The sequence below is a fragment of the Haemaphysalis longicornis genome, unplaced genomic scaffold, assembly GCF_048455015.1.
Source record: "Haemaphysalis longicornis isolate Haplotype H1 unplaced genomic scaffold, Haemaphysalis longicornis Haplotype H1 scaffold_1, whole genome shotgun sequence".
Classification (NCBI taxonomy): domain Eukaryota; kingdom Metazoa; phylum Arthropoda; class Arachnida; order Ixodida; family Ixodidae; genus Haemaphysalis; species Haemaphysalis longicornis.
The window spans coordinates 484,960,420-484,985,515 of record NW_027526203.1 but is presented as its reverse complement, the minus strand read 5'-3'; the positions used below and the strand labels follow the sequence as shown (position 1 = coordinate 484,985,515).

Here is a 25,096-nt window from a genome sequence, read left to right as displayed (position 1 = left end):
GTGAACGAAAAACAGGGAAAACACATTGCATTATAGGAAATGTTTCGGAGAGAAATCCATTCAAAAGAATATTATTGCGGTGTGCGTGGCCGTCCCAAATTTATTAGTGTCATAAGCGAATACCCATTTCTATGACGTGCTCTTTCCATTTTCTGGTGGAGATAATATTTATGTGGATATTTTTGCTTGCTAAATTATTTAAGAGACTGGGCATACAGTACTGTAGCCTGCGAAATCCGTGGTTTGTACGTGAGAAAGGAGTCATCCAAGGATTTTTATGTCTGATATTATATATAACTTCCAAAGGTGGCGTAAGGTTGGATAAAGTGAGGAAACATTTGTTATTGTAATGGACAGCCTGTTTGTATTTCATCCCAAGATTATAATTTTATAAGCTCGGCAGAGGCAACACGTCAAATTCTGAAAAAAGTTCTGCAGTGTGGGCGTCGTACGATACGTTTGCAATATGACGAAGCGCTTTCTTTTGCAATAAAAATAATTTAGTTACGTTTGCTTGAAATGTGGTGCCCCATTCAAGATGGCAGTAATTTAGGTGGGGCGTGAAAAGTGCGTTGTATAGGAGCAGTTTCGTTTTGGTGGGGATAACATGTCGCAGTCTGGAAAGAATACCGCAAGCCTTAGCCAAGCTTCCTCCTACGCGTTGAACGTGTGTATCCCAAACTAAATGTTCATTGAAGGTCACTTCCAGGGTTTTGACTTCTTTTACAACCTCTACGCTCTCGGATCCAAGGTATAAGTTCAAATCCGAAGCAATGTTTTTTTGTGCAGTAGAAAATAGTACAGCTTTCGTTTTTCTTATGTTTATTTCAAGAAAGTTTAACTCACACCACTTCAGCAAATTTTTAAAGGGACACTGAAGTGATTTGTAAACAATGCGGGATTACGTGCGCAAACTGTAGTCCGGAGTCTCTGGGCCCTGTTTCGACCACTCTGTGCGCATTTACGCGAATTTATGTAGTAGAAAAATCAATTCGAAAATGCTGTCCTCCTCTCTTTACGCTCGCCCATTTTCTGTGGCGTTTTCGTGTGACGTCAGCAGGAGAGGAGCTGACAATTGGCTGCGCTACTGCACGGCTCGCCGACCTTCCGCGACCGAGTCAGTCGGCCCACCGTTTAGTCCGCCGGCCGCCGACGGGTCGTCGCAATTCGCTCGATCAGTTGAAACTAAGCCACAACACGTTTGGGAATGGAAGAATGCGCCTTTCTTTACTTCGTTAGTTTGTACACTGTATCTAGCTACAAGTCAAGGTCGCTTCACACAAGCGCTGCACAAGCGCACATGCGACGCTTCGCTGACTGGTACGCCAGTAGGAAAATATAAGGCCTCTTGAAGGGGGAGAAGAGTGAGCGAAGTCAATATAGGTACTAAGGAGATAAAATCAACTGATATTTTTACCGTACAGCGTAAAACTAGGGTGCGGGAAGCACTTTTTTGCGCTGGGCGAACAAGCAGAGCGGTCAGGAGCACGACTACGCATCCGCGAACGCTTTCCCGTCTACGAAATGCAATTGCTAGACGTGAGCTATTGTGGAAACTCGGGGGACGCTTACTGCACGAGCGCAATACAACAAATAGTCACCTAAGCAGCTTGAAATACTAAAACTAAATAAAAGTGTAAACTGGTTATACATTATATACCTGATATTTTCCATTTCGGCCAGCGGCCCCCTGTGGCCTAGTCGTCTGGTGCGCTAGCTATGTCACCGCAAGTGTTTCGCCAGTCACAAGTTCGAATCGCCGCGGGTACATGCTTTTTTTTTTATGAGTTAACCTTTTCGTTTTTCGCCAATGTTTTCTATACTGAGTTCACGTTTTTTTTGGGCCACAACGTTTCATTGCTCCACGAACTAGTCAACAGAACTCGCGCAGGCTGGCACTGCCGCGCTAGCGAGTTCTCGTTGGCGTGCTGTTGCCATAAGCACCGACTGCTTGCGGGCAGTGGGCACAGGCCAGAATCAACAGACCCTTGGCCTGGTGCGAACACGCTTTTTACGATACAGGCATGAGCGAGGCAAGCTCCAAATATAGGGGGAAAGCGCATGCATTTGAGCGTCTGCGGGGACGCGGAGGGCGTTCATGCACTGCGTAGGCCTCAGATAGTGAATGCTACGATTCCAAGCCGTCCTGGGAGGCTTATCTTATGCACTTTACAGCCGACAACATGGCAGAAGCGCGGTACTACGATAACTGGGATATTGAGAATGCCCATCCAACGACGCCATCGAATGTCAAACATGTTGTTTTACGGACCGAAACCGAAACCGAAACTTGTTTTATTGCTAACCTTGGGCATCGTCCAATCACGGCGCCCCCTCCTCTCAACGTCACAGCTTAGTTTGTGCGGCCGCCGCAAACCGCGCATGGTAGTTTTTCTTCTTTCGAGCTTTGTAAAATAATTACCGATTTGTCAACCGGATAAACGATGAAAAGTGTGCTAATTTGAGCCAGTCTACACAGTGCAAGCAAAAACGGGAGCTTGACAAATTCACTTCAGTGTCCCTTTAAGGGTCATATTGGCTGAGTTTGAAAGTTCATTTAGGTCATCAGACTGAAAAAAGAGGCTGGTATCGTCAGCGTAGACGACATAATGGGCACATTCACTAATATGGAATATATCATTTATAAAAAATGTAAATAAAATAGGACCGAGAATGCTACCTTGCAGAACTCCCGCTGTTACGTTCCTTAGCGAAGATCTAGTTTCTTTGATGCTGACACATTGTTTCCTGAAATTCAGAAAAGACATTATAATTTCTAGAGTAACGCCACGAAAACCGTAGTGTTCTAGCTTGGTTAACATAATTTCATGGTTTATCCTGTCAAAAGCTTTCGACAAATCGATAAAAATGCCTAAAGTAATTTTTTTTATTTTCGAATCCGGTAAGTATGTGTTCTTTTTGAGTTAGCAGGGCGAGTTCTGTAGACATGCCTCTTCAGAAGCCAAATTGATTCGGTGATATAATGCAATGTTTCTCACAGAAGGGCACAATGCGGTTACAAATTATTTTTTCCAATCCTTTCGACATTACAGGCAATATAGAAATGGGTTGATAATTGCGAAATTCATTTTGGTTTTCAGATTTAAACAACACCGTTACTGAGGCGTGCTGCATATTTTTTTGAAAAACACCCGTAGATAAAGATAGGTTCAAAATATGGCAAATCACGGGCACCAACAGGTCAAGTACAAATTTTAGCGGTTTTATTCGAAGGTCATCAATATCGCGCGCTGTGCTATTCTTTAGGGACATGAAGACTGAATAAACCTCAGAGGGAGTAGTTGGCTCGAAAAAGGCCGAGTAACTGTTTGGTGGACCCAAAAACTGTTTCGAACCGTTTGTATTAAGACTTGGCACTAAGGTTGTAAAAAATGTATTGAAACTGTTCGCCAGCTCGACACCCTGTATCATTCTATCACCGATTAATAATTCAAGTTTTTCAGCCTGCCTTGACCCACGGTTTAGGAGCTTGTTTATTTCACGCCATATGACGTCATTACGGGAGCCAGAAAAAATATTCTCAAAGTAAGTTTTCTTCGCCTTACGCAGGAACTTCGACACAAAATTGCGATACTTCTTAAAAGTTTTGAAATCATCCGGCTTCTTTGTTTAGATGAACTTCGAAAAAAGGGAGTTTTTCTTTCTAATAATTTCAAGGCATTCATTTGTTAACCATGCTTTCCTTATTTTTTTAGATGTTCGTACTGTCTTTAGATTAAAGAGGTTATGATAAACTTCCTTAATACTATGCATAAACGTGTCATAAGCCTCGTCTACACTGTTTAATTGAAATACTGGGTTACAGTTTATTCTTTCTATTTCCTTCCGGAACTTTACTCAATTTTTGGTACTGGTGTCTTCCACACTGTGTGATTGGCGATCAGCTTTTACTTTTCCGAGTGTTTCGTTGCGCTTATGAAACATGTAGATGGGAAGATGATCACTCAAGTCCGACATAATAGTCCCAGATACTATGCTATCAACATGTTATTTGTCACAAACAAGTCCAACAGGCTTTCAGAGTGGCAGGTGATACGCGTAGGCTGCGTAATCACATTCCTGCATGAAAAGGAATCGAGTAGCAAAAGCAAATCTCGAGATATGTTTGTGCACTGCAAAAGATCAATATTGCAGTCACCACCTATTACTATTCTAGGTTGTTCAGAGACACAAAAGAAAACAGCTTTTCCAGAAAAGAGTAAAATTGATCCGTTTTCCCATCGGGTGGGCGGTAAACAACCGACAATATTAACCTATTGCATTGCAGGGTCAGAACTTCAAAATCTGATGCTATGGTTGACAAATCTGCTAGCATGCTGCATGCCAGCTCATTTGATACCAGCTGCATGACACCCCCGGCGCGTCGAGATGATCTATTCAAGAAAAAACTATTGAAGCCAGGCAGACGGAACACTTCGTCTTCACACGTGTACCAAGTTTCGGTGGCAATGACTACTTAGAAATTAAAGTGAAACTCGTTTAGAAAAATGGTAAGATCGCCGTACCCGCCGCGGTGGCTCAGTGGCTAAGGTGTTGCGCTGCTGAGCACGAGGTCGCGGGTTCGATTCCCGGCCGCGGCGGCCGCTTTTCTGATGGAGGCGAAAAGCATAAACGCCCGTGTGTACGAGATTTCGGCGCACGTTAAAGATCCCCAGGTGGTCAAAATTAATCCGGAGCCCTCCACTACGGCGCGCCTCATCGCCTGCGTTGCGTCGGCGCGTTAAACCCTACAATCAATCAATCAATCAATAAGATCGCCGTCCTTGTTGCGTGCAGACTGGGCATTGCAGTGCAAGAAGGAAAGATAGCGACCATCACTAGGATACTTGATATCGGCAGGTGATGCCATCGTCGAAAGAAAACTCACGTACGCCTTAACACTACATTATCTTCAAGGAGTGGACGGGACGGCAGTGGTATCGCGCGGGAGTGGTCGGCAGTGGACGGGAGTGGTATCGCGCATCTTTCCCAGATCTGCTTCACAAGTGATGTGAATGGCCCTTGCGGCCCTTGCCCTTGCAGCAAAGACCTTGCCGCCTATTGACCATGCGAAGCGCGAGTTCAGTTCTCTTTTCTTCGCAATTGTCATTCCTAACAGTTTATTTTCGGGCAGAGGTGTTCATTTACATAAACTGGCTACTTCTATGCAAAACCCAAGTCTTCCGTGTTACATCTTGGCTTTTGTGCCTTACGAATGACAGCGTCGCGCTTTTGCTATCTTTGAAAGACGACAACAATGTTTGGGTCTGAAGAATCATTGCGTACTGGAACACGGTGGCAGATTTCAACATCCTGTTCGGTTATCGGCTCCCCGATCGCCTCTCCAACTTTGCTCAGCACTTCAATCAACCTGTCCTTGTCGTTCTGGGGAACGCCCTTAATTTCCAGATTTTTCTTTCGCGAGTACCGATCCTGGGCAGTGATCCGCAGCGAATCTTCGTGCACCCTCACCTTCAAAGCTGCGACCTCGAGCGCCAAGGCCTCGTACGAAGCTCTCAGATCGGCGTTTTCCTTTTTCATATCACCACACTCCTTTTTCATAGCATCGTATTCCTTGCTGATGAATTCTACGCTGTTTTTCAGCTCTCTGATTTCTTTTCGTATGTCTCGCTTAAGATCAGCAAGTTCGGTACCCATTTTCAACACTTCCGGCACACAGAACACTACAAAATTAGGCAATATTTTGGCAGCAGTGGCAGCAATAACAGGAATTGTGAAAAAAAAAATACAGCAAGTCAAACCTGCAATGTAGATAGGCAGAGAATAAGCGCCCCCTCCTTCCGCTGCCCCCGCTGCCAATACGCGCGTTAGGCCCGGCCGGAACTTGGAGAGCGGCGTAGACACGCGAGCGCCCAGGCGCTCGGTCGTGTTCGATCTCTGGTCGCGTGGAACTGCCGACGCTGGCCGGGTACCGTGATGATGATTCGGTGCTGATGGTGACGATGGCGATGGTGTCGCTACAGGGTATACAGCGTTCATGCAAGGCGGCGAACAGATGGCGGTGAAAGTCTCAAAGCCCTTCGTAGGAAGAATAGTTTTCTATTATCCTTCGAAGTATGATGTCAGTGTGCTTTGTCCAGTTACGGTATTTGTTATCCGCAACCCAAGGTACCTATAGAAATCAACTTCACAAAGAATGACGTTATTGGTAGAGTACTGGAAATTTCGTTGTTTTCCTATGAGAAATAAACATGTAAACCGTTGTATTCAAAATTGATTGACATATGCGAAACCTCCCACCACGAAACAGCCTTATTTAGCGACTCATTTAAAGGGACCCTGCAACATTTTTTCCAACTTTTTTGAAATCTTAAATGCTTGCAGAACGTAGTCACCCAACACACCCAGTACTTAGATTGGGGGGTCGCAAAGTACCGCAGCCATAAATTAAGGCTCTATGCCTATCAGATAACTTGTAAACTTGCTCAAAAGTCTTTTCTCTCTTTTTCCCGCTCGTGACGTTCTTCAACGGCTCGAATTACGTCACTAAGGTCATGTAGCGGCTGTTGACCGGTTTTCCTTCCGTTGCAGCAATGACCGCTTTTCGGTAGAAAATTTTTAAAAAGCCACAAAAACAAAGCAGAAATGGAAGGCGTATCTGGTGCGACGAGCAAATCACGCAGTGCCGCTCTGTTCTGGCGATAACTATATCTTTCGCAGTGGTTCGAGACGCGGAAGAAAGAGTGAAAGCGCTTATCGAAAGTGTTTCAGGGTCCCTTTAACAAAAATTGGTCCTTCGGGGATTCCGTTTCAGGGTAAAAACCCAATCGTCAGCATAAAATGTAATATTTACTAGGATGCCATTTACTATGACGTTAATTAATCAAATAAATGGCAGGGGACCCAGCCCCGATTCCTCGGGGACATCAGACTCAAGCCCAACCAAACGAGAATTATGGTTAAAAACAACAAATTGTTCCCTATAGCTCAAGTAGGTTGATATCGATTTAGTTAGTTGATTATCACCAAAACATTTTGTAATGTATACACTAATTTTTTGCGGGAAACTTTATCAAAAGCTTCTGAAAAAAATGGCTGCGGCTTACCTAAACTAACCGTGGATATGGAAAGCGAGAGCTTTGTTTAGCCTGGTTAAATATTGGTTTCATTTGGGCAACCTTTGATTTAGCTGTAATTGTTATAATTACGTATACATTTAGCTCTAAGCCAGGTGTGCCTAGGTCAGTGGCTAGACGTAACTGTGATTAGGCTTGGGTAAACACACCCTTCCTCATTCTCCGACGTTAGTTTCTCGCGCTTGGCATTCCGAACCCTCTCCAGTGAAGCAGCTCGCCGGGCGATATCCGCGTGAGACGCCGCGGGTCGACGACGGCTCACAGCCTCCCGCTCCCGCGCAACGCTCAGTGAAGACGGCCAAGCTCGCAATGATTAGGCGAGCACGGCGCTCCGCTTAGGCTGCGTTCCAATTCACGGACAGCTTGGTATGCAGCTTACCAAGCAGTCTAACAGACGTCTCAAGGAATAAAATTGGAACGGCGCCGCCGTCCCAAACGCAACACCAACGAGACGACCTCCTCGTAGCAGACATGTTGAGTAACGCAAGCCGCAGGTCTCGTAAATAATATTACCTTTATTATTACAAACATAACGTAGTTTAAAAACTAAACAAAGTCATCTTCATCACTAATATATTATACTAAATATCTCAATAAAAGAACAAGTGCTTTTGTTACGACATTAATACAGAAAAAGGTGGCGCTGCCGTCACTTATCAGTTTAGACAGGAAGGTAGCCTGCGTCGTTGCTGACTTGGATTCCGTCTCCTCGAAGCAGTCTTCGTTCGATTTAGAACGGTGCTTAACATGGCGGGCTGTCCGCGAAGACGGCAACGAGGCCGCCTAAAGGGGAAATTGGAACGCACCCTTAGTCTGGCGCGCGGCGAGTCACGTGGTCAGGCAGCGACCCGGCTGCGGAAAGCGCATGCGCCAAGTCGCCGCAGGCGGGGGCGGCAAGCGCACACGGCGGCGGGTAAGTTCGGCGCGGCGAGTCACTTCTTGCGTTGCCAAGGCTACGCTGCAGCTGCGGTAAAATGAAGGTCAAATTTCTGGCGGCGGCGCAACTCGGGTTGACCATATTAGTGAAGCTTCGATTTAATACTTACACATTGCGTCTGTTTGTTTTTCATCATTTACTGAACTGGTGAAGTTATGCAGTGTTGATGCCAGTTGCGGCGTTGTTGAAAATCCCTTTCTGAAGTTATACTGATGTTGGTGTACAATTTTACGTTCTTCAAGAAGTTTTGAAATGCTATTATGGACAATGAGCTTGCAGACGGTTGAAATTACCGAGAAAGGGAGAATAATTTTAATACTCCACTTATTCGCTGATTTATGAAGAGGCTTGACTCAGGCTGTTCCGCAGTCATGCTGTATCTGGCCCTCGCGGAGCGCTTTTGGGAAAACAACGAAGAGGTACTTCGAGATCGATCCAGGGTATCTTTTAAGAACGCGTTGTGGATATTACCCGTTACTGATGATTTTCGGATATTAAGGTTCACATGCATATTTAATATGTCTCGTTCACTCAAAACAACATCTGTCGTTTGCGGCAAAATTGTTTCAAGGAGTGGTAATAGTGTCGTCACAAGAAACAAGACTATTAGAAATGACAGTAAAACCGATTACACTTGTAACGTTGTCGTGCGTGACGGTACAACCAAATTCAGAACTCTCGGCACGGGGGAAATGCTGCGCCAAAATTTCTCGCGCGATGAGGGCAAGTAATTCATCAAAGACTCGCCATAATAACGCTGTATATCTGCTTGAATTTGATTTTTCAAATTTTGTGAAAGGTCAGCGATTTCGTTTGAATACCTTACGTTCAGTTTTAATATTTTAGGCGCCTTATTTTTAGTGTTCATTCTCACGTAATACCAGATTTTACCCGAATTTTACATCCCGAACATGATTCAGGAGAATCGAGTTAAACCCGATTTCTCCCCGAACGGACCTTTTCACGATCCACCATGCGCGATCCACGATGCGCTCACGATCCACCCTTCTTAACAGCTGGAAGCAAGTCCCACAAACACAGCTTTCCAAGTCACTGAGTATTGACACGACTCTACTGCTCGCTACTGCAAGCTGTCAAATGCGGCACCGACATTGTTGTGCCTTGCTAGCGGAAGCTGTAATGCCGAGAGAACTTTCTCCCGGCTCAGATACGCTGAACGATCGGAGCGGTCTCGAATGGAGACCGACACGTTGCGCATAGCGTATGTAAACAGGGATTTGTACAAAGTCAATGACCAGATTTTCGTGAATAAAATGTTTCATTTCTCGGAGGGTATGAATGCTCTTTACGGTCACTCCTTTCGAACAAACGGAAAATTTCGGAGAGTATTTGTTACAAAATCCTGAAGCCCCCCCGATTACCAGCTTGAAACAAATACCTATTTTAACGTGTTAAAGTTTAGGAGCTCGCGATACCTTCTGATAAAATAAACTGAGGGTATCAGTAAATATCTATATTCAACCAGAAAAAAAAACGAATTTCTGAAAGTTTTCGAAAAAAAATTCCGATTTCTCCCTGATTATCAGTTTCGAAAATAGCACCCGATTTTTACCCCCTGTTTATCGTTCATATGCCCACTGTCGTTCGAGAAATCGAGTAATTTCTTGGTCAATTTTTTTTGCTATACAAGCTGTAATGATTGCAGCGCCGATGAACCCGTCTTCACGATGACCCCCCTCCCTTCTCGTGGCCTTGTTGGGTCTTCCCATCCGGTGGCGGAATGTTGGGGTGGCCTCCGCCGACGCCGGCCAGTCGCAACCCTTTGTATGGGCCTCGCCGGCGGCTTTTCGCGGCGTCGGGGGAGGCTTTCCTTTCATCCTGACCTTCGGGGACGGCCAGGGGGGGAGCGGAGGTCAAAATCCTTATTGGCATGTGCGCTGCTGTGGGGGAGGCGGCATTGCTCGCGCCCTTCTCGCGCATGCTTCGACGAGTTTGTTTGGAACTGCGGCCCAGAGTGGTCGCACCAAGACCTGCTCCCGTGGCGGTTTCTGGGCGCCAGAGCCCCACAAATTTCTCGCCAACTGTGCGGCGGTTTGGCACCTTTTTGGCCTCCGGGCCCCCTCCAGGAATCGCGCCGCGATATTCCCTTTTGCGCCCTGCGGCGCCTTTTAATTTTAATTCAGTTTTTTTCTTGTCTTGTGCTATGTTTCGTCGCTTCTTGTAAATACGTATAAATAGACTTCTTTTTCTCCATCACCTACTGGCCTCGTCTCGTCATCGGGTCCTTCACCACCCTCCACGACGACACCAACCACCTTCACCAACGAACCTAACTTTACTGGCGCAGCCCGACAGCGTCGTGGACGTTACCTGTGGTTCAGTTAACGAAGTGGTGACTCAGTGCGGGCCGAGAGGCGACTTCGAGAGTAGAGGAGGAGAGAAGTCGACACCACGCAAGGACAGAGACGAAGCAGGGCGACTGCGAGCCGCCTACGAGACAACGGGTGGATTAGTTTTCCTGCCGGGGAAACTTCACTTCAGCACCTTCCGATCCCCGCGGGACGAGTGGGACTGACGTGTGTGGTGCAGCGGAGCGGCCGTATCATCGACGGTGAGTGGTCCGTCTCTGCACCTTTCTTTTTTTGGAGGGACATCCTCATTGCCAGAGCCCACCATGACTAGAGATAAAGATCTGGAGGCCGAACGCGCAAAAACGCGAGAGCTGGAGCGGCTTTTAAGGTTGGCCGAAGCGGAATTCTGGGCGCGGCCGGGAAACGAGAACGTTGTGCTGCCATGCTGCAGCTGTGGTCAGACAACACATTCGTCCGCGGACTGTCGCCGTTACCGCTATATCGATCGCGAAGCCAGTCCACACCCACAGAGGGAACGGTGGGTTGAAGTCGCTGATTCCGAGGCAGCTGAAAGGCCGCGTCTGGTCACTGCGGCGGTTTCCGGGATCTTTAAAAGACGGCCATACAAGGTGGGCGGCCGGCTAGGCGGGCCGAGTGTCCCCGCTAAGCCATTCAAGCTGAGCCTCAGCGCAGTGAACGAAATTGCGTTGTTGAGAAGGATTTTTACCCCTGATCAGCTGACCAGGCCGGCGAAATCTGCCTCTCTGGCAGAGGCTTCCTGTGAAGGCGCTTCCCGTCAGAAGCAGAAGCTTCCCGTCAGCGGCTCCTCGGCTACACAGCCAAGGGTAGCAGAGTCGGTAGGCCAGGCCACGGGCCGGGCAGGCACGCTCGCCGCGGCGGCACGCGCCGGAAAAGTGGAGGCGGGCTTGGTCAGCGATTGTGCGGGCAAGGCAAAAGAGCCGGGCAATACCGAGGCGTCTCCTCTGAGATCCACGGCGGTAGGAATAGAGGCGGTCGGTCAGACAGCCAACGCCGACTTGGGTGCTTCAAAATCTCTGCAGTATCGCGACCGGCCCTGCCCAAAGGGTTTGCTTGGGACAGACGCTACCGCGGACGGCTGCGGTGGCAAAACTCCTGCAGGCATGGCGGCTCACGTCAGAGTACGGGGACAGTACGGTGGTGCCATGTCGAGAGACCCAGACTTGCACGCCATTCAGCTTCCGTCCGCTCAAACTTGTGCGCGAGCCCCGGCATACCCGCCGGTGCTCCCTTGCTTTGTCAAGCCATTGTACAGGAGAAAGAGAGGCTTGCGTCGTGCACCGGGTGACTTCTTTGGACCCCCCAGGCGTAGACGAGGCTCAGCAGCGTCGAACATGGTTGACCGCCGCACTGCTCGGAAATCCTTGCGGAATCATGCCCGAGCCTTCTCAAACGGGCTTTCGGTGGCAGTAGCTCCCTCGGACATTTGCGGTTGCAAAAAGACGGCAGGCACCGCGGCGGCGGTATGCAGTGGGTTCGATATGAGAACGAAGGTCGACAAAAGGACAGCGGAAAACAACTTGGCATGCGCTGGAGGGGACGGTGTCAAACACGTACATGAGTTGGGAAGCGTCTTACTTCGGCTCCTGGTCATGCGTGTGGCTCTGGCATTGTGGACTTCCCGCACGGGCTGCAGAGGCGGATCACCTGACTCCGCGGCGAACGCCGAACATCGCGATTTGTGCAACAACCAGGTGAACTCTCACCTCGAGGCCGCACCCGATTAATTCGAGTGCTACTGGTGGAAGGAGAAACTGTGGTGCACTGACTGAACTCTCATGAACGGTTTTTTTCTTTCTCTGCTGTTGTTTTCCTTTTTTTCCACGTGCAAATGTGTTATCGATTACTTTTATTTTCATATTTTTTTCCCTTTCCCACTCTCCCCCATCCCCTTTAGGGTCTTATGACCTCCTCAAATAAACAGCCAATCAATCAATCAATCAATTCCACAAGCTTGTGGGGGCGATAGCGTTCACCTTGCGTTTTGTTTCATAGTTGCATTGTTCTTGTCGCTGCCGTTTTCCTTCTTCGCTCCCCTTGGTGCTCGCGAGCATCACTTTTGTTGTGCCTTTGCCTTTGAGGTTATATTCAGCACGCGGTATTTTGCTGGGTTGCATGATGTTCCCCGGGAGTGTTATGCATTATTTGTTCCTTCCCTTGTTCTCGCGAGTGAGCCTCATTTTTACCCTTGTTGTTGTATCCCGCACGCGGGTACTTTTCTGGTTTGCATGATGTGCCCCGGGCGCGTTATGCAGCATTTGTTTTTCTCTTCGTGTAGCATTTCACTTTGTACTTTGCTGGCATGCGGAAATCGCGCTTGCATGCATGGAGCCCTCAAAGGTTATCCTTCGCGTTTTGTTTGTTGTTTGTTTGGGTTATCCGCGCTGTAATCACTTTGTTTTGGAGCCTGTAGTAGTCCAAGCAGTGCTGACACAGGCTTTTGATAGGGGAGCTGTAATGATTGCAGCGCCGATGAACCCGTTTTGACGATGACCCCCCTCCCTTCTCGTGGCCTTGTTGGGTCTTCCCATCCGGTGGCGGAATGTTGGGGTGGCCTCCGCCGACGCCGGCCAGTCGCAACCCTTTGTATGGGCCTCGCCGGCGGCTTTTCGCGGCGTCGGGGGAGGCTTTCCTTTCATCCTGACCTTCGGGGACGGCCAGGGGGGGAGCGGAGGTCAAGATCCTCTTTAGCATGTGCGCTGCTGTGGGGGAGGCGGCATTGCTCGCGCCCTGCTCGCGCATGCTTCGACGAGTTTGTTCGGAACTGCGGCCCAGAGTGGTCGCACCAAGACCTGCTCCCGTGGCGGTTTCTGGGCGCCAGAGCCCCACGAATTTTTCGCCAACTGTGCGGCGGTTTGGCACCTTTTTGGCCTCCGGGCCCCCTCCAGGAATCGCGCCGCGATATTCCCTTTTGCGCCCTGCGGCGCCTTTTAATTTTAATTCAGTTTTTTTCTTGTCTTGTGCTATGTTTCGTCGTCTCTTGTAAATACGTGTAAATAGACTTCTTTTTCTCCATCACCTACTGGCCTCGTCTCGTCAACGGGTCCTTCACCACCCTCTACGACGACACCACTCACCTTCTACGAACCTAACTTTACTCAAGCCATAAATGATTTTATGTATTCATTCACAATGTCATCGTTCAATTTCATAAATTGTGTATATCAGTTTGGTTTCCCGAAAAGTTGGCGAACTTTTCGGGAAAAGTTCGCCAAGCCAAAGTCTGTGGGCATGCCGGCTGGCCTCCAGCTACAGCCATGACGAACCCGCTATTGTTTTTTGTACAGATTGCCTTGCTCGGAGCGGCGGAAGCTACCGGTGCCTATCAAGAACGACGAACACCGATGATCATTCAACCACTTTTCAACGAGGACTGCGCAGAGCTACCACGCATCGCGGAAGCCTGGAAGCCACCTACCGCTACAGCGACGACCGAGCATATAAGAAGCCTGCGCTGCTGGCAGACCTTCAGTGGGCATGCCGGCTGGCCTCCAGCTACAGCCATGACGAACCCGCTATTGTTTTTTGTACAGGTCAGTAGAACACATTCTACGATCAAAACCAGCGACCGATGCTTTATCCAGCTGGCGTGCCCACACAGCCTGTCCGCCTTGTGCTTGTATGTCAAAGAGTTTGTTGTTTCGCTCTTATTGCTCAGTGGAGACGTCGAGTCGAACCCTGGGCCAACTGTCGAGGAATTACTGGAACAACTGCTAGAAGGCCAAAAAAATGTTGAAAAAAGACTGGACGCGATTGACCTGAAACTAAAACTTGTTGAATCCTGTGTTTCCGAGGTTAAGGAATTCGGTGGTAAACTGTCTGCCCTCGAAAAAACTGTTCAAAGGCTAGAAAAACAAATAGTAGACTTAGAGGACAGGGGAAGACGAAATAATCTTCTCGTATTTGGAGTACCAGAAAAGGAAGAAGAAACAGCTGAATCACTCATGAAAGAAGTTGTTGACGACATATTCCAGGCGAAATTGAACGTGAAGGTGTCATCCGTCGAGCGGATACATCGAATAGGCCGGAAACAACCTGAAAAATCACGACCAATTATTCTCAGGCTTATTGACCACAGAGAAAAATTATCAGTACTCAAGAACTGCTTCAACCTTAAGGGGTCCGACATTTCGATATCTGAAGATTTTTCACCAGCCACCAGGGAAATTAGAAGGCACCTTTGGAAGAGTACAGCTGACGCTAGGAATTCAGGCGCGAAAGTTCAACTTTATTACGACAAGATAAAAGTAGACAAAACCATGTTTGCATGGGACAGCAATCAAAAGAAAATGGTCCCCAGTTCACGAAGCACTAATGAACCTAAAAAGACCGAATGACCACTCGTAAAGACTGATAAAAGCATCCGATGCATAAACATCAACGCCCGCAGTGTAATGAACAAAAGCGCCGATTTGGAAAGCATAATTTTGGCACACAAACCACATATATTAATCATAACCGAAACATGGCTTCATCACGATGTTAGTGATTCTGAAATACTACCGCCCGGTTATGAAGTATTCAGAAAAGATAGGAATTCTCGTGGCGGTGGAGTTGCCATTATGTTTAAAAATACTTTGCGCGCGACAAGGCTGCCCGACATCGCTGGAGTGGAATGCGTGTTGGCTAAATTCTTTCTAAACGATTGCAATCTCCTGATAGGGGGATTCTATCGTCCTCCTAACACCGACAACACGTTTGTTGAAAAGATTAATGCCTTTTTGTGCCCTTATAGAAACCGTTCATGCAACATCTTGCTAGCCGGAGACTTCAATTTCCCTAGCATTAGCTGGGACAACGATTTCCTGTGCGCTCTTTCTGCTTCCTCGGAGGCATTTGCCGATTTTGTGTTATTCCACGATTTGACGCAACTTGTCAAACAACCTACACGCATTCAAAATTCCACAGAATCCATCCTCGATCTATTCCTGGTCAACATGCACGTCCTTCGGCGAAAACCGAAAGTACACACTTTTGAGGGCATCTCGGACCATAAAATGGTATGCTTAACGCTGGAAACAAAATCTGTTCCAGTCATAAAGAATAAGGAGTGCAGAATTCCGATTTTCTCGCGTGCCAGTGACGTAGATGTATTAGATGCTCTTGAAGACTCTTTTTCATCATTTGTTTCATTCTGTGAATCAGACGAGTACTCAGTGGACTACATTTGGCGTTACTTCAAAAATATCGTTTTTACGACCATCAACTCCTTTGTTCCGTTCAAAAGAAAGGTGGTGCGCAACTCGAATCCCTGGGTGAACAGGGGAATAATACGCTTATCACGCAAGCTTCAAAAGGCGAGAAAGAAGTGCAAGCGAAACCCTACCGCTTGTAACACTGATAAGCATTCGAGCCTGCGCCTGGATCTAAAAGAAACTATAAAGAAAGCCAAAGAATATTATCAACGCTTTACCCTAAAAAAATTATTTGGTTTCCTCCCCTGGAAAGTTTTGGCGCCACTTTTCAGCTAAAAAAAAGTCGATACCTATCATTATGGTGGATAATGTTGTTGTTACCGAAAAGACAGAGATCTGTGAAGCACTCAATCGTTACTTTTGCTCAGTGTTTACCTCTGATAACGGTATCGTCCCTGATTTTGTTGCTTGTGTTGGCGCCCCGCCCATCGATGACGTGTACATCAGTGAGGAAGGGATCTTTTCGCTTCTTCTTAAACTAGACGTAAAGAAGTCGCCGGGAATAGATGCCATACCGAATGCTTTTCTTGTACGGTATGCTGAGTGGAGTGCTAAATATTTGTGTTTAATATTTAAGAAATCACTCTCACACGCAGAATTTCCGAGTGATTGGAAATACGCTAAAATTAGCCCGATACCAAAAAAATCAAATGAATCATTGCCCTCTGCTTATCGGCCCATTTCTATATTGTGCACGTGTGTCAAAGTATTTGAGCACATAATATTCAAGCATATTTCAGCCTATCTCGAAAACAATAGGCTACTCGACAATCGACAGCACGGCTTCCGTAGGAACTTTTCTACAGTAACGCAGCTGCTCGAAACTACCCATGATCTAGCATTCGCTATCGACAGGCAACGTCAAGTAGATGTAATTTTTTTGGACTTTGAAAAAGCCTTTGACCGGGTGTCGCATGCAAAACTCATTGTTAAGTTAAAATCAATCTTGAAAAATGATTCATTGATAGCTTGGATTAAAGCGTATCTGTCATGTAGGCGCCAAGTGGTATGCATTGAAGAAGCAAGTTCCGAACCCGCCGATGTAGAGTCTGGAATCCCCCAGGGTTCAGTGTTAGGACCACTTCTCTTTCTAATATTTCTCAATGATATAGCCTGTAACATGCCTATACAAGTAAAACTATTCGCGGATGATTGCGTATTATACCATGAGATTAAAACTTCCAGCGACCAAACGACTTTAAACTCCTCATTAAACCAAATACACGAATGGTGATCAAAGAGGCAAATGACAATAAATTTTGAGAAAACGGTTGCAATGACTGTAACTCGCAAAAAACATCCTCTCATATTCCAATACCATGTCAATAACCGATGTATAAAGGCAGTAACTACATACAAATACTTAGGCGTAGTCTTTACTTCTGATTTCCGGTGGAACGACCACATAACACACATTGTGAATAAGGCAATGAAAAAACTTGGATACCTCAGAAGAACCCTAGGTAAATCAACGCGCGAAATAAAGCTATTAGCATACAAAACATATATCAGGCCTGTGTTAGAATATGCAGCAGCAGTTTGGGATCCCTACACACAATCTAATATTGATAAGATAGAAAATGTGCAGAGGAAAGCTGTTAGGTTTATTTTTAACTCTTATAGCTGGCACACATCTCCATCAAGCCTTTTACAGTCAGCCAACTTGGAAAAACTGCAGGCCCGACGTTACCGAGATAGGTTAAAACTATTCTATCTCATATATTATGATAAACTCGGCATACCAAAAACTAAATACATTGAACCGATCCAACCGCGCTCAACCCGGTCATACCACTCAAAAAAGGTCAAGGAATTTTCATGTCGTACAGATGCCTTCAAACAGTCCTTTTTCCCCCGCGCAGCAGCTGATTGGAATACTTTACCGTTTAACACGGTTGACTCCAACTCTGTACCTGCGTTCCTAAATGAACTGCCATAACTGTTTTTCCAGTTTATATTGCGGTGAAAATGTTGCGGTCTGTTTCTCTGTTGTTTTAGTTTCCAACGAGTACGTTGTAATCTTACCTATTACATTGCTTCCATAAGTTTGTCATAATCATGGCTTGTAACTAGCTCTTCCGCGCATACAAGTGTGTATGTGTGTGCGTGTAAACTATGTCGATATTGTATAGTATTGTCTGTTGTATAATCACGCGACCTGTCCTTCTCCTCACTGTTATTTTGGTGAATATTCTTGTACCACTTTCCCCCACTCCTGCTTAAAGCCTGGCAATCAGGCTAGCAGTATGTCAATAAATAAATAAATAAATAAATAAATAACTTGAATGAAATAGGATTTATAATAGAAGTATCATCTGCACTTTCAAAATTAAGGAAATAGAAGACTTTCGAAAGCTGTCTCACTTAGAGTTAATAACAGCGCATGATGATCGGAAGTTCCGAAAACTATCTCAATGCTTGCTTAAGGAGATTTACTGAGGGTAGCTTGTGCAGCCTAATTGAAGGAGGTCAAAACTAGCAAGCATAGCATCAGCCATTGGTGGCGCTGCTTCGAAGATTTTCTAGTCAATTTTAGGCATCTCCTGTCATTATTATACCGCGTCATTTTTTGAATTTAAAGCCAAACAATTTCTCAATTGATTTAGCACATCAATAGTATCGTTAGGAGGCCTATAATCACCTGCTATAACGCAACGGGCATTGCTGTGGTCGCCCTTACAAAAAAATTCCTTGGAGTATCCACCATTCCAGATTGTGATGTTTTCATGCATTGCGGCTTGCGGTTGCAGGCTGGCAACCTTACTTTTTGAGATATGTGCAACTGACCCCGTGCCCATTGTTATAAAACCCCGTCATAGCCAAAAAATCCCGCCATCTCCACGAAGTGAATGATGATGACACGCGCGAAGCTAAAATGCTTATCGGTAACACCGTGAAACATTCGCCCACACATCATATAAAGACTCGACACGTCAAGCTTTCCACCGCTCCATTGACAAGCCCGTCGACGACGTCGATTTTTGTGGTGATTATGTAGGGCTTGTTTGGGACGATGAGAATCTCCATGGGTAAGTTGGCGAATTCGGTGTGTGACATTTTAGCCACCTTGGCCGTCGCCTTCTGCAGAGCGTCTTGTGTCGCGTACCCCCGGTACGTGTCTTCAGCTCGCAGGCGACGAACGACAACCTCTTCTTCTTCCTCTCCTCCTTGTTGGGTAGCAACGAACGCGTTGAACGTCTTGACCTCTTCGGCCAATCTTTGTTTGGCCAATCCATAGGGGGATCCTGCCACAATCATCATCATTCCGCCGTGTATGGCAGCAACGATCGAGGGACGGGACAGGGCCCGAGCAATAGTCTTGAGCTCGCAGGCGACGAACGACAACCTCTTCTTCTTCCTCTCCTCCTTGTTGTGTAGCAACGAACGCGTTGAACGTTATGACCTCTTCGGCCAATCTTTGGTTGGCCAATCCCTAGGGGGATCCTGCTTCAATCATCATTAATGTGCCGTGTACAATGTGCCGTGTACGGCCGGGACAGGGCCCGAGCAAGAGGAGCTTCGCCTCTAAAATCATGCACCCCTCCGCCTAATGACGACGATGGTTGAACGGGAAGCTTTCTTGCGAGAGTCTCCTTAGTTGTCCTCTGAGCTTGGACTTTACCTCATTGAGCTTTGACTTTGGCTCGCACGCAGTTTCGACCTTTGAGCTCAGCGAATTTGACTGTTCCTTCGCCATTGAACTGGCGGGAACTGGCGGGAATTCAACTGGGGCATCTCAACTGGCGGGAAACCACCCACCGTCGTCGTCATTCTGTGAACGGGGCAGCAGAGACAGGCAGCTTGAATCGGCTCCGTTCTACAAACGGCGTTCTTGACTTTCGCAGGTTGGTGTTTCTTTTTTTTCTACTGAGCGAGTACTCTTAATGGGATTTCTGCCGTCTCTGCTGCTTCCGTAGTCGTAGTGCTCTATGTTCTTAGTCGTAGTGCTCGTAGTGCTCTATACCAAGTTGCTCTATGTCTGGATCTAAAACGAGGAGCGGGTCACCTGAAGCCTGTTTGTCTTGTAACAAACCGCTCCCAGCTAATGAGAACGTCTTAGTATGCTCTGAATGTCAACTCTCTTGTCATGTGGGAGGTTGTTCTGGCGTTACTAGTAAGGTGTTGAAGAAGATACCTCGCGAGAAGAAAGCCGCGTGGAAGTGCTCGACCTGTGTGAGCTCAGATAGCGATGCATCATCTGAAAATACGGAGTGTAGAAGGCCCAGCAATACTGACTTGTCCAACATCAGTGAAAAACTGGAACTACTTCTTCCACTCACCTTAAAAGTGGATGCACTCCTTGGCATGAAGGTAACAGTTGATGCCATTGAAAAGTCGGTAGAAATGCTTGCCAACAAGTATGATGAGTTTGTTGACAAGTTAGACAAGCAGGACAAAGCCATAGCCGACCTGGAAGGACGGCTCGGAAAGGTAGAGGAGGTCAACTCTCCTAACGAAATTAAACATCTGAGACATGAATTGAATCAGCTGGAACAATATGGAAGGAGGTTGAATTTAGAAATTCATGAACTTCCCGTGAAAACCAATGAGGATGTGCTAGCTCTAGTGAATGAGGTTGGGGCGTCACTGCAGCTTGACGAGATAACAGAGGGGGAGATTGAGGGCATCCATCGGCTGCCAGTACGTTCTGGGAATGTGCCTCCAATAATTGTTCGGTTCACGTCCAAATCCACGAAAGACCGTTGGAAGGCAAAAGCGAAGCAACTGAGGGAGGGGGAGTCACCTGTCGGGTTTTTTGAGAACCTCACGCCTTACAACAAAAGGCTCCTGTGGCTCACGCGTACAAAAGCTGCTGAGATGAACTACCAGTTCGCTTGGGAAATAAATGGAAAAATTCTGGTCAAGGAGCAGCCCGGCGCCCCAAATATCAGAATTCTTTCTGAGGACGAAATGGAAAAAATCAAATGAAGGACTCGTGTTCGTTAACGGAAATAAGTCTATATAATGGATGGTTCAGTATACTCGACTGATTACTTTAAAGAGTATGTATCAGCCAACAAATGGACTCATAAGGCGTTGTCATTGTTTCATTTGAATGCTTGTAGTCTTAGAAACAAGACGGAACAACTTGAACTATTTTTCAGTGAACTTTCACTAGAATTCAGTGTTTTGTGCTTTACTGAGACGTGGTTCTCTTGTACGAGCGATGTCTGCCGTTTTGAGGGTTACGAGCACTTCGGTTTATTTAGAACAGAAAGAAAAGGTGGCGGTGTTTCTCTTTATGTGAAGGCTGGTGTGAAGTGCTCGCTTGTGCCAGCATTTTCGTCAGTTACGAGAGATTATGAAATATTAACAGCTAACTGCGCTGGCACTTTAATAACAGTTGTGTACAGGCCTCCTGATGGAACAATGAAAAATTTATTCGACTGTTTGGAAAAACTTCTTGTTTATGTGTCCCTTTCAAAACTAAAATCAGTTATCGTAGGAGACATAAATATTGATCTAATGTCGACCGGGAGTGCACAGAGCGAATTTCTGACCACTATGTTATCATATGGTTATGACAACCTCATAAACTGTGCAACACGAATTACCCCTCTTACTGAAACTTCTATTGATGTGTGCTTCGCTAATGCTGTACAAAACAAAAGGGCCTCTGGTGCATTGAGTGTAAATATTAGTGATCATTTACCTTTATTCTATGTTTTGAATTACCATATCTCCGTAGAAATACCCAACTATTTGCAGAAATTGAGAAAAATTAATGATGAAACTGTAGCTACATTTCAGTCTATGTTATCTCGATTAGACTGGTCTGATGTTTTAAATGAAAATGACGCAAACTCAGCGTTTTCAACTTTTTATCGTAAAGTTATTGATGCCTACCACAGGGCTTTTCCAGCATATATTTTGAAGAGGCATAAAAAGGCTAGAAAACCGTGGATATCGGTTTCTATTTATAGTAGTATTAGAAGAATAAATAAATTATTTGCAGAATTTCTCCAGACAAAAAATGTTGAAATATTTAAGGAGTTTAAAAAGCTTCGCAATGAAGTAAATAAAGAAATTAGGAAAGCCAAAGATTCCTACTACAGACATAAGTTTGAAAATATTGATCAACAACACAAACTTTGGAAAGCTTTTAATGAGCTGAACAATGCACAAGGTAATACAGTACCTACAGAAATAAATGTCAATGGTGTAACGATTTCTGGTACACAATTGTCTGACAAGTTTAATGAACACTTCTTGTCGTGTGGTCTCGCCCAACGATCGGCAAGAAAACGTGATCCCGTAACCTACATTAACTCCCATGTTCGAGGAAGTATCTTTTTAAGGCCGTCGGACGAGTTAGAAGTACAAAATATTATCGGTTCCTTGAATAATAATAGCGCAGCAGGCCCTGACGTAATCAAGGCTGGACCAATAAAAGCCGTAGCTTCTCTTATTGCAGCACCATTTAGCCATGTATGCAATTGTATACTTCGCGACGGAGTGTTTCCAGATGAACTCAAGGTTGCCCGTGTGACGGTTCTTCACAAAGGTGGTCCAAAAGATGATTTAAATAATAATCGTCCAATTTCGATTCTTAACGTTTTTTCCAAAATTATAGAACGAGTAATTTTTACCCGAATAAATGAATACTTAGAAAGTTTGCAAGTGATAGCTCCTCAACAATTTGGTTTCCGAAAGAAAAAGTCGACTGAGTTAGCGTTATTAGGAGTTAAGGAAAAGCTGATAGAAAACATTGAGAATAAACTGTATACGGTGGGACTTTTCCTTGATATACGGAAGGTGTTCGACTCCGTAAAACACGACATCTTATTGGACAAGATAGGTCCATACGGCATTAGAGGAGTTGCACAAAAACTAATAAAAAGCTATTTGACAGATCGTAAGCAGTTTATATTGCTAGGTGCCACGTCGTCCGATTTTCGTTCGATACAAGTGGGAGTACCCCAAGGATCGATACTCGGTCCTCTCCTTTTCTTGCTTGATATTAATGATATTCCCAATATTCCTCACACGCAAGAAATAGTTTTGTACGCAGATGACACAAATGTTTTCTTTTCTGGAAGTGACCTAATGAAACTACAAATAGATGCGAATTGTTGGCTAGGGGAACTCTCTCATTGGCTTTACGCTAATGAATTGCAGTTAAATATAAACAAAACAAAGAACGTTATGTTCAGAGCCCGAAATACACCCCTGACAGAAAATTTTCAACTTTGCTTCCGCAATAACGTAATTCAATCCACTAACACTATTTAATTTTAGGAGTGTTTTTTAACGAATATTTATCCTGGAATGAACATATCGATCATATAAAAATAAAATTGTCACGCATAATAGGCGCATTGTGGAAGGTAAGGAACCAAATTCCTGCAAGGTTTAGAACCAGTATATATTCTGCCATGATTCAGGCACATTTGCAGTATTGTCAACTAATTTGGGGCACAACAACAGATTCGAATTTGCGTGCACTGTTTCAACTTCAAAAAAGATCTATTAGAGCATTAGAAAACTTAAGATATACGGATAGTGTTGGAGATGTTTGCGCCAAATATGGTATGATCGATGTGTTCCAGCTTCACAAGCGCAAGCTTGCGATGTACATGTATTCACACATAAAGGAAAGTCGGGAGGAGTTTGAACACGCATATCTAACCAGAAATCAGTTTTTCGAATTTAGAACTAGTAAGTACAAAACGCCGAAGATCCGAACCAATTACGGCTTTCAATGTTTACGCCACCTAATTCCTACCCTCTTGAATAAAAATAAGGACTTAATGGACATAATTGATCAGTGCCCATCTCTTAGTTGCTTCAAGAAATCATTGACTTCGTTTGTATTTTCCGTGTGATGCTGTCTGCTTACGTTTTTGTTTTGCAATGTAACCGCGGTTTTGTATATCATATACGTTTTTTTTTCTACATATAATCCCTAGTACCTATTCATACTGTGTGTACTTTTTCTGTGTTTCTATTGTAGTTGAGCTTGTTTCTGTTTCCCTGTTATGCAGAATGCATGGAGTCAGGAACCCAGACAGGTGCAGTTTGGCACCTTTTGTCCCTGTTCCTTTAGTTTGCTGTATGTAAGAAAGTGAGAATGCTAATAAATAATAAATAAATTTGATTTGCCATGAAGACAGCTTTGTGCACAACCATCGTTGTCCTTACGTGGAGGGGTGCATGGTTTTTCTGCCTTATTTGGCCCGACCACGCACCCGTCAGCAAATCCAAACTACTTCGTCCGTGTCTGAACGGCGCAATCTTTTTTGTTCCCACAGACGTCGGCTTCATACTGCCAGGGACCTAAGTTCGATTCCGAGCTTGGGAAACGTTTTTCTTTCACTTCACGTAGAATCATCATCATCGCGTTCCTGCAGGGTGTTTTCGACGCGACGTACGCCATCAGTGAGATGTGGGAAGCTTGCGGGAAGCCCGGAGTCGCTGCGCGTTCGCCAGAACTCGCAGCCCGCCGGGTTTTTCGGGATCCCGGGAAGCCGATCCGGGGCGCGGGAACCGGGAAAGCGGCTTTTGGAGACGTTGGAGACGGCAGATGTGAGCACCGGTTTTGCCTTCCCTTGTTTGAACCCCTCGCGCCTTTCTCCTGATCTCGGCAGGGTCAGGGAGAGCGAAGAGCCCAACTACGTTATTGGAGGACCCAATAAGCACGGGTTTGGCCATTCCGTTGCGTGTTACTTGCTGTTCGCTGCCGCTACGCCAGTCGGCGGTTCGTGGCGGAGTTCAGTGGAGCTAGCTTTGCGGCCGTCACAAGTGCGAGATTGGTCGCCGTAAGAACCCCGTTCCCCACAAGCTTCAGTTTCAGAGCCATGAAGACAAAACACAAGTTTGGTTCATTCAAAAGACGGCCTCGTTAGAATCATACTGACACCAGTTTTAACGTAAACTTCACTCAATTAAGTTATATAATTAGGAAAAAAGGGAATGGCCATGCGACCCACTCGCTAATTTCCCGCAACAGAACCTGTGATGTCATAGAAGCTTGCTCTGCGGTTGGCGGAGGCCGGCAAAAGCAAACGCAAATTAGGCTGAGCTTATAAGCTTGCATAACTAGCTATTTGTGCTTAAATTTAGGGCACATTCCTTTTAAAGCAATAAGAATGGTGGGGCAAAGAGTGGAAGTTACGAAAGCACAGTAAACATAGAAGAACTGATGCGTACTGCTGTTGCTACTGCGCGCACTATGCTTCGTTTAACTGCACAGCACTGCGGGTCTTTGGGGTTGTCTCAGACGACACTGCCCGATTGAAGCATTACGTTACCATATTTGTCGAGCGAGCACTATGTTGCGCGAGATGATTATTTTCTCCCCGAACAAAAACAAGCCAGGTTGAAGCACGCCTCGAGACGGTATTGTGGCGCCATCCAGGTTCAGTAACGTAAACAAACTCACGATCGCCGCCGTAGGGTGGCGACACCCTTTGAACGGTCCCGTGCCGCCGCAATTGGGTCAACGTGCTCATCGCGTTGTTCTTTTCGTTTCCCATGAGACCCAGCAATGCGAAACAGATAAGATGATTCAAACTT

The 25,096-nt window shown here is 45.9% G+C and overlaps 1 protein-coding gene across 1 annotated transcript; it reads left to right on the top strand.

Moving 5' to 3' along the window:
- The first annotated feature begins 1,927 nt into the window (after positions 1-1,927).
- LOC144156367 (uncharacterized) lies at positions 1,928-23,678 on the top strand. The gene has a single exon (XM_077688370.1). The coding sequence runs from the start codon at positions 13,643-13,645 to the stop codon at positions 14,720-14,722; it is 1,080 nt and encodes a 359-aa protein (XP_077544496.1). The 5' UTR covers positions 1,928-13,642; the 3' UTR covers positions 14,723-23,678.
- The last annotated feature ends 1,418 nt before the right edge of the window (positions 23,679-25,096 follow it).

Excerpts from the sequence above, each read along its gene's own strand:
- LOC144156367 (XM_077688370.1), top strand. The coding sequence starts at position 13,643 with ATGACGAACCCGCTATTGTTTTTTGTACAGATTGCCTTGCTCGGAGCG.